The sequence below is a fragment of the Malania oleifera genome, chromosome 7 (assembly GCF_029873635.1).
Source record: "Malania oleifera isolate guangnan ecotype guangnan chromosome 7, ASM2987363v1, whole genome shotgun sequence".
NCBI lineage: Eukaryota > Viridiplantae > Streptophyta > Magnoliopsida > Santalales > Ximeniaceae > Malania > Malania oleifera.
In genome coordinates this window covers 111,350,363-111,367,577 of record NC_080423.1, presented here as the reverse complement: position 1 = coordinate 111,367,577, position 17,215 = coordinate 111,350,363, and the positions used below count along the sequence as shown (strand labels likewise).

Below are 17,215 nucleotides of genomic sequence, written 5' to 3'. Positions count from 1 at the left end.
TGATCTTATTGTTTTAAAAGTCCAAAAATGATTGCTACAATTGTATAATATACCAATGCATGCAACAATTTATTAAGCAGGGAAAAAGATGAAACATTGGCTTTCACCAAATATTCCACTAGATACTATAATAACGAATTTAAGATATCAACGACAGTATTATATCATGCAATCTTCAAATAAAATAGCAAGAATCTTAATCATAGTTATGAAATTAGGCTTTCAAAATTTATTGGGTAAATAAAAATCCAAATACCAATTCAAAAATTCCCCTCACAATTTTTGCGCACAAGAGGGATATACAATAAAAATTTACGATATTATTTTGGCCGCATTTAGAAAAGTGTGATTTGTTTATTATAACAATTGAACCGTTCATAATAATTTTGCAACTACATTTATGATTAGTGTTTGAGTTTATGAGAGAAATATAACAATGAAATTGAGAATCTAATGTTATCGTTTAAATTAATGTTACTTTTTACAATGTCAAAGTATTAAAAACAAATATAGTCTATAAGTATAAAAAGTCGGCATTATATCTTATTAAATACTTTATTTGACAAGACAATGATAGGTAATTTAACTCGTCAATGAACGTATGTTATGACATTCAAATAAATAAAGTGAATAGTCAATTATGACGACGAAAAAAAGTAAAAAATAAAATAAAACCCAAAATCAAAATCAAAATAGACTTCAAAACTTGTTGGGTAAACAAAAATCCAAATACCGATTTGAAAATTCCCCTCACAACTTTTGTGCACAAACGATATTCTTTTGGATTTTAAAAAGTGTGATTTATTTATTATAATAATTGAACCATTCATAATAACTTTACGACTACTTTTATGATCCGTGTTTGGGTTTATGAGAGAAATATAACTACCAAACTAAGAATCTAATATTGACGTTTAAATTAATGTTAATATCTATGATATAAAAGTATAAAATCTAATCAATTTTTGAGCTTATGAGAAAAATATAATAATCAAACAGTGAATTTAACGCTGTCGTTTAAATTAATGTTAATTTCTAGAATATAAAGGTATAAAAATAAATATAATTTATAAGTATAAAAAGTCGGCATTATATCTTATTAAATACTTTATTTAATAAGGCATATACGACATTCAAATATGATATTCAAATAAATAAAGTGAATAGTCAATTAAGATGACGAAAAAAAAGTAAAAAATAAAATAAAATTCAATTCAAAATCAAAATGAAATTTATTATTAATATCAATAAATTTTAAGTGAAGAAGATGGGATTGATTGAGAAGGCTAATTTAGTAATTTTGAGGGAGGTTTGTTGCTGCATTGATTGCCTATACCGGTGAACTCCTTATTTGGAAATAGCTGGTGAAGAAGACAAAATTGGGGGACGGGGGGGGATCAAGCGCTTCACGTGCACGAAAGGCGGACAACAGGTCAAAAGCTGGTTCGCTAGCCTTTGAACCTAATCCAAGAGGTAGCGTTTACTTTCGGTTGACTCCCGCTTTCTTACACCACTCCCTGCGCCACTTCCCTGCACTCGCCTCCACCCGATCCCTCCCGAAATTTCAAAACCCACTCCAGCCCATTTCAAAACCCGCCGTCTCTCTCCCAACTCTCCACTCTATAAGTCTCGCAATCGCCAATTCGTCTTCCCTGCAACAACCAAACCCTATACTCTCGCTCCCTCTCCCTACGGTTGTATCCGCGTCAGCGCATCGTCGCGTTCTTTCACCCTCAATGGCGCACGTTAGCCAGCTTCCTTGCGACGGTGACGGTGTCTGCATGCTCTGCCGGAACAAGCCCTCCGACGAAGAGCTTCTCACCTGCAAAACGTGCGTCACCCCCTGGCATGTCGCCTGCCTTCCCGTCCCTCCCCCCACCCTCGCCTCCACCCTGCAGTGGGACTGCCCCGACTGTTCCGAGCCATCCGCCGCCGCTCCCGCCCCCGCTGTCCTCATCGCCGCCGACTCTTCCGAATCCGGCGAACTCCTCGCCGCCATTCGAGCCATCGAAGCCGACGCCTCGCTCACGGAACGACAGAAGGCCGCGAAGCGTCAGCAGCTCCTCAGCGGACGCGCCGGATCGGGCGATCTCGACGGAGCCGACACCGAGAACAAGCAGAAGGCCATTTCAGGCAGCGATGTTCTCGATCTTCTCGATGGAAGCTTGAATTGCGCCTTTTGCATGCAGTTGCCCGATAGACCTGTTACGGTATACTTTTTTTTTTTTCCCTATATATATAAAAAATTTGTTCCTGTCTGTTTTGACCTCATTCTCTGCGTTTGTCAAAGCATCTTTCTTGTTGCTGTTAGTTCTTCGATTATTTGAAACCGTTTTCAAGGTTAAAATGGATTTTTCATTTGGTTTTGGGTTGTTCCTTTTTTATTATTTAGGCATCGATCGACATCTTAGGCGCTTGTTCTTTCACTGTATATAATATTTTTAGGGACTTCTTGTTTTGCTTACTGCTATAACTGTTTGCCTGATTTACGAGCGTGATAGTGGCCGATACATGAAGATTTACTGCTTTGGATGCCTTCTTCTATTTATTTTTATTTTGTAGAAAATTCAATGGCTACTGTGTGTTGTCAATGTTAGCATTTTCATTTTTCTCGCTCATTATTTGTGGTGTTTGATGCCCACCGGTGAAAGGTTAACATGTATTTCCCGATTTCATAAGATTCAGTAAAAAATAGTATTGTTCAGCTTTTTTATTTTGTCTTCTTTAATTTTATGATCGCTTTTGTCCTCAACACCTGTACTTCTCTCCCAATTTTAGCTTCCTTTCATGAGTAGGTTCAATATGTTATAAAGTTTCCATTTACTTCTATTTTAGGTTCTTCTTGCCTCAAATGCTTTTTTATACTTTGTTTATCCAACTCATGGTACTGGTGGAGTGACTAGTGCATTTTTGCCTTCTTGTTTCCTCCTTCCTTTTTTGCGGGTGCTGGTGTGTTGCCATTTTACAATGCTAATCATGTCGATGGTGGGAATATATAGGTCTTTTGATTCTAGCATTTGCATTTCTTGTGCCATTGAAAATGGCAAGATTTAGTTTATTCAATGACTTGCTCAGCATCTTTTAGCAATTAACTTGCCATGTTTGGCAATAGAAGTTGAGCAGAGTGGTTATCTTACCTCGTCTCCCCTGGATATTGATAGTAAGTTATTTTATCTATTTTCAGCAATCAATGGTATTGGTGGATGTAGTTTAATTTACTGCTTGCTTCAGCTGGATGTCACTCATCCACTGAATTATTTACACATGAGCAAGAAGAGGGTATTGAGAACACGTGTAAATCCGACAAAATTCTGAAATTTTTTTCTTTTTCTTTTTTTGTTTCAGACACCATGTGGCCACAATTTTTGCTTAAAATGTTTTCAAAAATGGGTTGGTCAAGGGAAAGACACTTGTGCAAAGTGCCGCCAAACTATTCCCCGCAGAATGGCAAGTCAGCCTCGGATCAACTCTACGCTTGTTGCGGCGATTAGAATGGCAAAGATGTCAAAGTCAACTGTTACTACTGGGTCCGCAAAAGTTTATTACTTTATGCATAACCAAAATCGACCTGACAAGGCATTTACCACGGAACGAGCAAAAAAGGCTGGTAAGGCCAATGCTGCAAGTGGAAAAATATTTGTCACCATTCCACGTGACTATTTTGGTCCAATCAGTGCTGAAAATGATCCAGTGAGACGCCAGGGCGTGTTGGTTGGTGAATGTTGGGAGGATCGCATGGAATGCCGTCAATGGGGTGTTCACTTTCCACATGTAGCTGGGATTGGTGGACAACAGAGATGTGGTGCTCAGTCGGTGGCACTTTCTGGAGGTTATGAAGATGATGAGGATCACGGGGAGTGGTTCCTCTACACAGGAAGGTTTGTTTTGTATTTTGTAAAGATTTTATGCTATATTCTAACTTGTTGAGATTGCTAATTCTTCATTCAGTATAATACAACATATTTCGTACAAATGCTGTTCTAGATTTGTTGTTTGCTAAAGAATGGTGAATTTATTACCATTTTGAGTTGCGATTTAAGATTAAATATTGTTACAGCTTTCCAATATATTCCTTTCTTCTCCAGCATTAAATTTTCTACAGTTACCAGAAAACACCTTAGTGAACCATGAGTTGGTGCCAATTCTCTGATCATGGTACAAGTACAACCTTTTTTTTTTTTTTTATTAGCTAAAGTATGGAATTATCATGTCATGATTCTATTTTCAGTCATTATTGAACTATTTTATGAGAGAGAATTTCTTCTAGATCTAGAAATGCTTAAACATCATCTCCAATGTATGCAAGTGCCATTACGTATTTTATTGACAAATTTATAAAATTATACTCCTTAACTTTCCATATTTTAAAGCATATGCAGTAACGCAATGTGGTTCCTGTCCCGTGAACCTTAATGTTCATTATTAAACTATTTCACAAGAAAGAACTTCTTCTAGATCTAGAAACACTTCAACATCATCTCCAGCATTACATATTTTTCATTTGTAAATTCAGAAAATTATACTACTTAACATTCCATATTTTAAAGCCATCTGCAGTACACAATGTGGTTCCTGTTTGATGAACCCTAATGGTCAGTGTTGTAGGTAATGTTGGGAGAAAATAAATAACAGGGCCTAAGGCAAGCTAGCAAAAGTCATGGTACAACCCTCTATTCTGCATCACACATACATGCACGCACAAAGATCTTGTGTCATGATTCCAATGTTGAATCTTTAATGCCTAAACTAAAGAGATTGCAGTCTACCCTAATTCACTTTATTTCTTCTATTTTTCTATGATGTCTGATTCGAAAGTTCAATTCTTCTTATACTATTCAAATCGGAATACTGTCCAGTTCCTCACCATCTACCATTGTTATGGTAAATTTATTTGAAAACATGCTACTACCTATTAAAATATTGTCAGTGTGTTCTGTTGACATCATTTTGGTTTTCATTGATGTGTTTGGCAGTGGCGGAAGAGATCTAAGCGGGAATAAACGAACAAACAAGGCACAGTCATTTGATCAGAAGTTTGATTCGTACAACGAGGCTCTGAGAGTTAGTTGCCGAAAAGGTTACCCGGTGCGAGTTGTAAGGTAAGTAGGACCTTATGAGAATTCCTGTTTTATTCTGTTTGGGTCATAGGGATTCCTCCCAAGCCTATAGTATGAAGATTCTGTTAATGCCCTATCTTGGAAACACTGTTAATGCCCAAAGATATTAGTTTTTTTTTTTTTTTTTAAATTGATTTGCTTGGTAATATTCAGAATCACCAAGTTTTTATTTTATTAATATTTTCAGTTCATTTTTTTTTTAAGCATAGAAGCTTTCTTGCGACTAAATACTTAATTCATAATTCAAAGATGTTGTAAGTCTCATATTCGTTGAAATGAAAGTCCTATAATCCAACTTCACTAATATTCATTTGAAGTAGTTTTGGAGATTTTCAAGCTTCAATTCCCATTCTAGTGTCTTTGATGTGGATAATTTTTACATGGAGACCATACAAGGGTTGACACTCAGGCATAGAATCTCTAGTCTATTGTATTTGAGTTCTCATAGAATCCAACCACCTGCTGCAAACTGAAGAGTATATTTTAAGAAAGCAAAATATCAAATCTTGCTTCTTTAACAAAATGTGGTTTTGGAGAGCATTGAGCACTTCGACCCATTGTGGTCCACCCCTTCCTTGGACCCCGCATAACCGGGAGCTTTGTGCACCGGGCTGCCATTTTTTGTTTTAATCTGATTATTTATGTAATGATTGTTAATTTTTTTCCTTTTGTGGGAGGCGATGTGATCATGGCATAATGCCCGTACAAATAGGATTGACTTTGAAATCTCTGTGCGAGTAAACCAATAAAGTTGCATGTGTAAAATTTTTCCTTTTTGGGAAAGTAGATTCACAATGTTTGATTTCTTGTGGAATTACTTGCATCAATGTGGCAAGGCTCTTAATGAAATGAACAATACCAAATTTTGCCTCTTGCATTTCACTTATGGTTGTTCATAGGAAGCTTATTAATCATTATATGGGGTTTAATATTGAAACATAATAATTCTTTTTTGTTGTGCGTAATAATAAATGAAGATGGCACAGTTAATAAAGCAAACTGGGCTGTTATTTTTCAGTGCCACTTGAATTTGTGAATATTAAGATGGCTGGGGATTTACTATGAGTTTTTGCATTTGGAGGTTACTTAAAAATTAGTTATTTAGGCTGAAGTCTGCAGGATGCTGGTCCATAGCAGATTACTCAAAAAGATTTTGATGTTAAAAAATGGAAAGAGAAATCATCTAATGCTTCAGTAATTTAAGATACTCTACTTTAATTTGAAGGCGATGTTTTACTTCATGGCATGATGGTGCAACTATGGTTATAGTCTCTGGAGTATTACTATGTTTTCATATGTGCTTGCAATATTAGGAAATGTGAAACATAAAATATAATGCGTTATGTATTATGCTGTTTAAAAATATGATTAGCACAATTGAGAGCCCAAAATCTTAGCCCAAAGTTTGTTGAGTTGCAATGAAGTGGACTAGCTGTTGGTACCTTGTTTTTAGTCTATGCAATCAGATTTTTAGGCTCTGATCTGGTGTAAGGTCAAAGACTTTAATAAGTTGGTCCATTTTGGTGAATGGTAATAGCGCCATTGCAATTTATTTAGGAGGTTTAATGTTAAGTGATAGTCATCAGTGTTTTTGAAATAATCTTTACTTTTTAAGTTCGGGGTAGGCAAAGGGAGTGCATGATATTTTATTTGGCATTTCTGAATGTGAATTGGGCACTGGTTTGTCTAGTCTCAGTTTGGGATGAACAGAATTTCAGTGTGAGAAATTGGTTTTGGTAATGGAGGGCTCAAATAGTTGGCAATGTTGCTTTTCTAGGTCTGGAATTTGAAAAAAAATTGTTCTCTGGGTTGAGCATTTCCATGAACACTGCTGGACCAAGTCTATTTATTGGAGAAAAGTTGCTAATCCTGTACTATGATTACTTAACAATCACAATCCTTTTTAAAAAATTAATATGTTTTGATGTTGGCAAATTTTATCAATTGATGATTGTTGCGTGGTCTGAGCTATTTTGAAATTTGAAGTGAGAAATTGAATCTCTGATTGTTCGATAATTGTATTTTTCCCCTTGTTTGAACTTTGAACTGCAATATATCCTTCATATCTGAGATTCTGAACATAAATGGTTTTTTTCCACATTCTATTTATTTTTGGACAGGTCTCATAAAGAGAAGCGTTCTTCTTATGCCCCAGTAAAGGGGGTGCGATATGATGGAATTTATAGGATTGAGAAGTGCTGGAGAAAAGTTGGGAAACAAGTAAATAAGTGCTATCCAATACGTTGAAATAGCTATTATTTTGTGTTAATGCTCATAAATTTACACATTGGCCTTTACTGTGTTAGGGTTATTTGGTTTGTCGATATCTGTTTGTTCGGTGTGATAATGATCCAGCTCCGTGGACAAGGTTTGTGTTTGGTCATTTTTTTGTATCGGTTTATTTATTTTTTCGTATTGGCTTATTTCCAATAAAGATGATCTACTTTAAAAATTTCCCCTACTTTAATTGCAGTGATGAGCTGGGGGACCGGCCTAGACCCTTGCCAGTCATTGGTGAGCTAAAGCGCGCGACTGATCTTACAGAGAGGAAGGAAAGTCCATCGTGGGACTATGATGTGTGTGCGCCGTATATCTTTTCTTTTCATTTACTTTTAATTGATTTAAGTACTTGTGTTTGTGAGTGGGCTATATATCTTTGCTTTGGGGTGGAGGAGTGTTCAAATTTTATTTCCCATCAACCTGAACACATAAGTCATGCCTGGTTGGGACAGGACTTCTCTTTTAAAAAGTTTTATGTTTTTCTTTATTTATTTATTTATTCTGTCGTCTTGCTTTTGTCTTGTAGGAAGAAGAAGCTTGCTGGAAGTGGAAAAAACCTGCGCCACTTAGCAGGATTCCCGTTGATGCTAAAGATCCAGCGGGCAGAAAGAGGTCACGGGAAGCTACAAGGCGAACTCAAAATATGATTGCAAAGCAAAAACTCCTCAAAGGTTTGGTTCTATCTTCTCTTGCTGTTTGTCATTGTTATCTCTTTTGTTTGACACACTAGCCTAGACTGTTTCTCTAGTTAGCTTGGTTTGGTTTGTTATTATCGGCATAGACCAGGAGTTGGGATTAAAACTTTAAATTGTGGCCAAATGTTGTTACTTCAGGATAAGCTTTGCTGTAGTGGTTTTGTACTTAAAAGTAACTCTGGTAATTTCTCCTATGCAGAGTTCAGCTGCTTAATATGTTGCAAAGTGATGACTCTCCCAATAACAACCCCTTGTGCTCACAATTTTTGCAAGCCTTGTTTGGAAGGTGCATTTGCTGGGCAAACTTTTGTGAGAGAGAGGAACAAAGGTGGACGCTCTCTCCGGGCACGAAAGAATGTTATGAAATGTCCTTCATGTCCAGCAGACATTTCTGATTTCCTTCAAAACCCTCAGGTTGACACGCATATGCTTCATTTTATTGTATTTGACCTTCATCTCCCTGGCAATAAATTAGACTTATACCGGCCTTCTTCTTACAGGTGAACAGAGAATTGATGGATGTGATAGAATCACTCCAACGCAAGATGGAAGAGAATGAGGAAGCTAGTGAGGAAACCAGCAAAGAAGAAAGTGACAACTCGAAAGCAAAATCTGATGTTCCATCCGGAGATTCTTCTGAGGAGACCAGCCAAGAAACAACTGATGCTGCAACAGAAAAACTTGATGTTGCCTCTGGTGTTACTTCTGGGTTGCCAAATCCACCGAAGGGGTGCAAACCTAAAAGGTCTTACAAACGGCAAAAAGTTGATCCCGGGAATTGCTCAATGAAGACTGATAATGAGAAGGAAAATGAGATTTCTGCTGTTAAGCTCAGTGGCAGTGAGAATTTGCAAGCTAATGCAGTCAATGGTGGTGCGAAACGATCTTCTAAGAGGAAAAACGTTGGTGGGAGTGAGTCAAGAACCAGGAGCAGGAAAACCCAAGCAGCAGCAGCAGTGGATGAAGGAAATGATTCACCCTCAAGTCCTCTTCATGTTCAATCCGATGGTGATTTTGAATGACTTGTTCCTTTGGTTTTTTAGTACTATGTGTATTATGTAATTTGGATCGCACCTTGTGGTGATCTTTGTCTGAAAACTAATGTCTTTGCTGGGATGTCCTGTTATGAGAACTGTGTTGGGGATAAGACTTTCAAAATGGTAACTTTTTGGGCTAGTCCAACCTTGTACACATTTTGTTTATGGGGGATGGTTAAATAGGAATTTAGATATTGAATTTGAAAACATTTTGAGCCATGTTGATTGTACTTGTTTCTAATTTTATAGCTATGTAGCATTTATTATTATTATTATTATTATTATTATTATTTTAAAGAATGCCTGTATCAAAAGTGAGGCATTATAATTCTTAAGAGGTGAGGTAGAAGCCTTATGTTAAATAATTTAAATATAAACTATGACAAAAGATGACTATATTATTACGAAGTTTAAACTATTATCATGATCTATTGAGGCTTTAAGAGTTTTAAAATGCGGTAGCAAGAGATCTGCTTTTTAGAATTAGATATTTTAGATTGAGTCTCAAAGTGTTTTGGGCATGCCTTGCTTGAGGAGAGTTTGGGTTTAAGCAATTACATTGTTGCGTATATATATTAATGATGTATTTAGAATTCAATGATGTCACGATAGCTAATGATGCATTCTGCCCAAGAAAGGACAAACAATGAATCATTAACATGGTTTGAGATTTTCAGCCAATGAGCCCATGTTAGATTCTGAATTTCAGTTGAAACACCAATTTGGGGGGTTTGCAATTCATAACACTTGTTTAACAAAATCATTACAAAACACAATTGCAAATAATAGAAAGATCTGATTGTTTAACACTTTGTTTTGTTAGCTATAGAGACTAGAGAGTATAATAATGCCTAGCTAGAAAAGTGAAGATTCATCAATCACCTTGACTTAAAAAGGCTCATTTAAGGAAGAGAATAGTGAGATATAATTTCTAAATAATGGAGGGTTAATGGAGTGACATTACCTCTTGGAATTAAGGCCATGTAACTCCTTTCTATTTATTTGAATTGAATATGTGAGAATACTTCGCAATACTTTTATTATTAACTTCTGATTCTTGATTCGAGTATCGGAGAAACCCTTAGGAAGTCACTTAGGGTCTCCCGAACTCTCTTTTTCCCTCTTGGTTGTAAGTAATCGTCATGATCCAAGACCACAAATATCAATATCAGGGTACAATTTTGATGTCAATTGTTACATTATGCGATTATAGTTTTATTGTTCATATATTCAAGTAAAGGGGTTTGTATGTTTGATAAAAAGCCCAATAGAATTTGTATTTCCTAGAAGAGGAAATTATATGCAATCTTGGGCATAATGTCACCTAAATATATAAACATACATATTATCGTTGCAAACCCGAGATATTATTATAGCGAGGGATGAACAAAAATTCAAAGCTATGATTCAAAATTATCTTGATTCATCCTCCCATAAGGAATTGCCAAAACATTTGGATCTTGGTGGATTTCAATATAAAAGACTTGTTAATCAAATAATAGATAGTAAATGGATTGAATTGAAAATAAATAAATTGCTAGTCATAAAATATAATTCTCGCCATATATAAAAAAAATAAAAAATAATCATTTATTATAATATCAACTCTAATTACATTGAAGGGAGTCTTTATTAAAATTTGACACATTTCGAAATAATATATTGTGCTAAATTGTTTAAGATGAGTGCACAAACTATTATATTGTATTAAATTTATCTTAGTTATGCATACTATCCAAAATTAAAATTATTTCATTAAATTAATTATGAATTTATAGTTTGTAAATGTTGAAGAGTTAAATGATAAAACGTGAAATTAAGGATATAGAAATATAATTAAAAGCTACATTTTTTATTTTTATTTTTAGCGTCGATTGTGTTTGAAAAAAATGAATCTCAAGTTACGAAAAAATTTGTGTAAATTCAAGTGAGACCCAATTAATACAATTTAATATTTCAAATTGAAGGCCGGATCCCAATTCCGTCTTTACTTTTCCCGCTCGCCGCCGGGCAATCTTCTCTCTCCCTCTCTGGTGGTGGCCATGAAATTGCTTGGCGGGAATCTACAGAGAAGCTTTCCCCAATTTTTAAGTTAGTTGGGAAAGGGGGAGGGGTGGAGGTATTTGCATTGAAATGAAATTGCAGAGTTGGGTATTCTTCTGGTTTAAGCACGCGGCGAGGTATGATGTTATTCATAAACGATTTATGATTGTGATGGGAACATCAACAATTCTTATTGTTCTAGGCGTGTGGCGGGTATTTCATTTCTTTTACTTCCGATTCAAACTTAAGTTTGGTTTTTCTTGGATAATACTTAAAGTTGGATTTTAGTTGCAGTAACGGTGTTGTCAAGGTCTCCCGTGTTATTGCTGAGAGTGGGGTAAATCTATTTAAGTTGCTAAGATAAATGACTGCATTTGTTGACGACGTTGGTGCATTTTTAGTTTTTGTTATTTTCCGTTCTTGAGTGAAGTCTTTTGAAAATTGTGTTGAGCATGATCAACTTATTTGTATTTTATTTTTTATGTGATGAAATTATACCAAATGAGTGAATTTCCCCATTTTTGTTTTGCTCATTTTATTTTATTTTATTATTTTGGAAAAATGTTGCTGTTTTGGGGAGAAACCCTGGTATGGCTACCTAAACCAGTCTCCAATCCAATTAGAGGACCATCCTCTAGCTCAACATTTTGAACTTACCGTCTAAATCTACAAGAAGAACAATCGCGGCCATACCTTAATCCTTAAGTCCACTAGGCGTGGCTTGGTTATGACTTCTTTTCTGCTATTCTGCATAATCTAGAGCAATTTCCTCACAAAGTTGGTCCAAGTTGTTTTTGATCTACTCTTATGCTTCCTATGACCTCTAACATAAGAAGAATCACTATTCCATATGGAAGTGTTAGTCTATATTGCAAGTATCCAAATCCGTTAAACTGTCCTTCTACAAGCGTTAGACACTTAGACCTAGTCAATTGTGGTCATTCCTAAACCAATGTCATCCAAAGGCATGCTAAGCATGTGTGAGCACGCTTCTGTGTGTGTGTCTATATATATATGCACATGTGTATGTATTATGTGGATATTATGGCTGGGAGCATATCTTATATGTGGTAGTTGATAGCCTTGTCAGACTAAATGGAAAAATCTGCTTCTAACAATAAACCAGCTAATAATTGTTATGTTGCATGATCTTGTGTATCCAAGTAAGAAATATAAAATATTCATTGTGGTTGTATATCTTAATCTTGTGTAATTTTGCTGCAGTTTTGCTTGCGGTTCATCTTCCTGAGCATTTTAATTAGTAAATTACTGAGCTGAATTTTGGTCGATGATTTGCCATATGGTTAAACTATTGTATATTGGCTATCATTTTGATGTGGCATCAAACACAGTTGTTCTTTGAAAGAGATATTACTATCAATTTTGCGACGGTAGGTTGAACTTGGCGATTCCTAGGAAACTTGACATGTTTATTCAAACAATTCATAATGACATATGATCTTCATGTGTTATGTAGTGGATGTCGCTTCCCCTTTTCTTCTGGGAAGATGATTTACTATTTTCTTGCTACATCAATGCTTTTAAGTGTTTTAAATTGTATTTGAAAACTTCATGTGTTTTTCTTGGTTTGTGTCCAAAACTAGGTTGAAGTTGAAGAATGACCTTAGGAGGTAATTTTATTAAATGCGGACTAAATCCATCTCCTTGCTTGCTCATGCAGGTCGTTGATTCTATTGAATAAGTAGTTGACTATAGCTTGAGGAAGGAGTGCTTTTAGTTTCTTTTCAAATTTTAACTTTAGTTATATAGAATGGATTTTTAAGCAGAAACTTAAAGGCTAATATTAGACAATGAAATTTGAAGAAAACAATGAAGGTGAATCTACAAAGCAGGTTGTTGATAATTTAATTCTGTTATAGAAGGATTTTGTTTAACTAGTTTTACTAGCCAATTTAGTGTAATGGATAAACAACCTGCATGAGCAAGCAATGGTGAGTTGTTTAAAGACATTTAATATGCCGCTTCAGCAATTAATTTTTATGATTCTATTAAAGGAGAGGGGTTAGAACAGCACGAAGAGAATGAGGGAGAAAAAGAGGAATGGAAGCAAAGCAAAGAGTTAGAGAAGAACATAAGGAGAAAGAAGAAGAAGGAAGGAGGAGAAGAGAAGAGAGAATCTTGTAGAACAAGCCAAGTATTTATGCACCTAATAATGCAACTACAACCAAGCCTTGTGTCTCACTTGGTGGAGTGACTATGAATCCTTTTCCACCAGTTTACATGACTGTGGACTATTTCTTTTGACAACTTGAGGGCTATTAAATCCTTACTCACTATCTCATTTCAAGTTATTTTAGGTCTATCTCTACCCCTTCTTTTGCCACTAATAGTTTCCTTACTAGTGCACTATTTGACCTATGTTGCACATGTCCAAGCCATCTAAGCCATTCCTTCTTTATCTTATCTTCTAAAGGTGCTATGTCTAATCCACCACACATTTTTTTTTTTTTTGATAACAATCTACCGCAAATATGTTCATTTCTCAAATTATCTTTTAATGTTGTACCACTCATCTACCTTAACATTTTCATTTTGGAAACTTTTTCTTTTTGAATATGTTGTTTCTTAGTTATCCAACGTTTTTGACCCATTTAGCATATTGCTGTCCTATAAAACTTTCCTTTTAGTTTTAAGGATATTCTACAATCACATGTCATGCTTGGAGCATTTCTTCATTTTACCCACCTTGCTTTAACTCCATGTATAATATCTCTTTTCGATAGATACCAAAAATTAGTAGTGCTATTAATTCTTGACCATCTAGTTTAGTATTTTCTCCAATATTCCTCCTACCTCATATATTTTGTCTTATTTCTACTTATCCTAAAATCCCACATTCTAAAACTTCTCTCCATAATTCTATCATAGATTCTACTCTACCCTTAGTTTCATCAATGAAGACAACTTCATTTGCAAACAACTTATACCATGGAACCTCATTTTGGATACTCCTAGTAAGTTCATCGATCACTAGTGCAAAAACATAAGATTCTTGATGTACACACCTGTTGTGATTGGAAACTCCTTAGATTCTCTAGATATAGTCCTAATGCTAGTCATTATTATATCGTGCATATCCTTAATAATATTAATATATCTACTACATATTCCTTTTTTTCCCTACGAATCACAATAGAACTTCCGTAGGTACCCAAGAACACAACAAAAACACAATTGCAAAACAACCCCAACTAAAGCAAATAATTACAAAATAACTTGAAAGAAATTAAAATACACAAAACAAACTTAAATTAGCTAGCCTTTTAAAATATCAGAAAATTTTCCGAATTAAAATGAAAAATCCTAGCTACAATATAAACATCTAGAGGTCGCCATTGGTGGTTCTCCATCAAACTCCCCTTGTTAGAAAAACCCTTGACATTGAGTTCTGAAATGGCATAGTGACTTTAACTCCATGAGTGGGAACAAAGTTGAACATATAGGCAAATCAAAAGGATGCACTAATTTTGTTGGCCCTAAAGTCGAGTCTAAAGAGGAGGGGGGGGGGGGTGAATGGACTCTTTTGCGGATTTTGGCTTTCCTCTACAAAATATAAAACTTGGCAATATGCAAATGATTATATCACAATAAAAAGAATATAAATAATGCGCAAGATATAAATTAAAGAGAATAGGGAAGAAAAGCTCAACAAACATTATTAATGCAGTTCAGCCTCTTGCCTACGTCCACGCCTTGAGACACACTCAAGGATTCTACAATCCACTATAAACCTCCTTCATCGGCGGAGAAGCCTTTACAAATGGGAACAAATCCCCTTCGCTCACCAAGAGCCTTTCCAAGGGAACCAATCTCTTAATGCTCACCCAGAGCCGTAAGGTTCACCAAGAATCCTTGCAATTTCGGTTCACCAAAATCCTTCAACCACGATTCACCAAGAACCCTTCGCAACACGGTTCGCCAAGAACCCTTTGCAACGAGAACATGAATTACAAACAAAGCTCCTTGAATGAGCAGATATTTAATTCAATAAAATCCTCACACAAATCTCTCAAGTAATGAATCAACACAAGATTAGAGAGCAAGAGAGAGATTGAGCACAAAAATGATGAACTAAAATGTAGTGTGCTTGGGAATGATAATTACTAAGATCCATCTTTAAACAAGTCTTTGGACTTGTATTTATAGGCAAATTGGGCTACTAGCCGTTATATGGCCGTCGGCTAAATAAAATATTTGTTTACTTTGAAAACTTGTTGTTTTATAGCCGTTGGGGTTCAGAACCCGACGCAAACCGTTGACGGTTTCCCCAAACCATCGATGGTTTCCTTAGGCAAGAAAACCATTTGGCTCTCTGCCTGAAACCGTTGATGCACCTGGCCAAACCGTCGATGGTTTGCCCTTGTTTGTTCATTATCTAAACCTTCTCATCTGTGAAAATCTTCAACACAAAAGTTGTGAAATTTTTTCTTAGCTTTCCGTAGATACCAAGATTGCTTTTTTTGGAATTCTCTAGCAAAAGTTATGCTCCAAATACTGAAGGGTGTTTCAAGAAATTCGAAGAGGAATTAGAGTGGTGCATAAATGAGGTTTTAAACCCAACCAGGACCAAGTCTTTAAAAGATTATAACACTAATATGATTTAAAACTTGTCTCATATAAAAATACATTTGAGTAAAGGATATTTTTATAAAAATCTTGTTTTGACTTTGAAAACTCATAAAAACTGAACTTATGACTCGTGATTTCCTATATACTCTTACGAACTTGTATGCACATGCAATTTGCTCAACTCTTGCTTAATAAACATGTGTGAAACAGAACTACAAGAGTTACAGCAAATACTACCTCAAACACTCCCCATTACATATGTTTCTACATTAGCTTCCATTGGTACGTTCTTGAGCTCTTTCGATTGAGTGTCCTTTTGATCTTTGCCTATTTGATTATCCACTTGATCTTTGCCTATGAGAATGTTTGCTTGATCTTTGCGCTAGAACTTGTATCTGTGTGATTTTGCCACTTATACCTGCCACAACTTAGTATGTAAAGATTATTTTAACTAAGAACCACTAATGGGTTGTTATCATCAAAATACGACAATTAGGATCATGTAGCCACTTAGATTAACAATCTCCCCCTGTTTGATGATGGCAAACCATTGGTGTTCTCATAGGATATAATTGTAAGTTCTTCCTTAATTTATGCATATTGTTTGAATAAGATGAAATCTTTCTCCCCCTTACTATATGCATCTAAGGCATAATTAAAACATTCAATATACAATTATATAAAATAGAAAGTTCATTTTATATAAAGACCAATGAAAAAATAAACAAAACTTTCACTAAAATAGATTAAGTAACAAATGTGAACTTTCATTAAAATCGTTTTAAGCAACACTACAGATTTGTACTTAATACACCCACCTATAGCACCCATCCTAAAACACCAACCTATTTCTCCCCCTTTGATCATCATCGAAAAGAGAGGAACTCTTCATTTTGCTTAAAAGGCAACCCAAGATGGGTTAAGGGTTGGATGGTATGCAGTACTCGTGTGGTTTTCCTTAAAACTCAATTTTATGCAAAAAATATGTTGACTATGCATATTTAAGTTTTACCATCATATGTTCATATGACTTAAGGAAGACATCTCTTATCTATAAGAGATGGATTTACCTATTAAAGCGTGCTTTTGAACCTTTATTCAATACCTAAGATATTCATATATGAAATACAAGGTTTCTATTTCCACCCAAAAATAGGCTAGTTGAGCCTCTTTACCTTGTACATTTTGAAGGAATGATATCTCATGAAGATTAATATTTCACGAAAGCAAATATTGTTTCATTCCTTTCTAGTCCTAAAAAATAAGCCTAAGTATAGAGCTTGTGAGGGTGTGCATGCTATTTTATCTCATAAACAATAGCCAATACTTTCATATATTAACTAATCACCAATGATAAATACGGTTAATAGATCATATTGATCTTGTCATTTGAATTCATTATATTGGCTTAATTCTCTAAAGTCCCCAGCATAGTAATCAAGCTATTATTTCG

General features: G+C 35.3%; 1 protein-coding gene and 1 long non-coding RNA gene across 2 annotated transcripts in view; both read left to right on the top strand.

Moving 5' to 3' along the window:
• The first annotated feature begins 1,469 nt into the window (after positions 1–1,469).
• LOC131159425 (E3 ubiquitin-protein ligase ORTHRUS 2-like) lies at positions 1,470–9,348 on the top strand. The gene is made up of 9 exons (XM_058114316.1): positions 1,470–2,210; positions 3,346–3,878; positions 4,974–5,099; positions 7,238–7,337; positions 7,424–7,485; positions 7,591–7,693; positions 7,924–8,068; positions 8,292–8,506; positions 8,593–9,348. Exons 1-9 carry the CDS (start codon positions 1,737–1,739, stop codon positions 9,112–9,114), a joined length of 2,280 nt encoding a protein of 759 aa, XP_057970299.1. The 5' UTR covers positions 1,470–1,736; the 3' UTR covers positions 9,115–9,348.
• Positions 9,349–11,009: 1,661 nt separating this feature from the next.
• Positions 11,010–17,215, top strand: part of LOC131159424 (uncharacterized) — a 32,775-nt gene continuing 26,569 nt past the window's right edge. The window contains exon 1 of the long non-coding RNA XR_009137800.1: positions 11,010–11,309. This is a non-coding gene — a long non-coding RNA (uncharacterized LOC131159424). The remainder of the gene's footprint in view (positions 11,310–17,215) is intronic.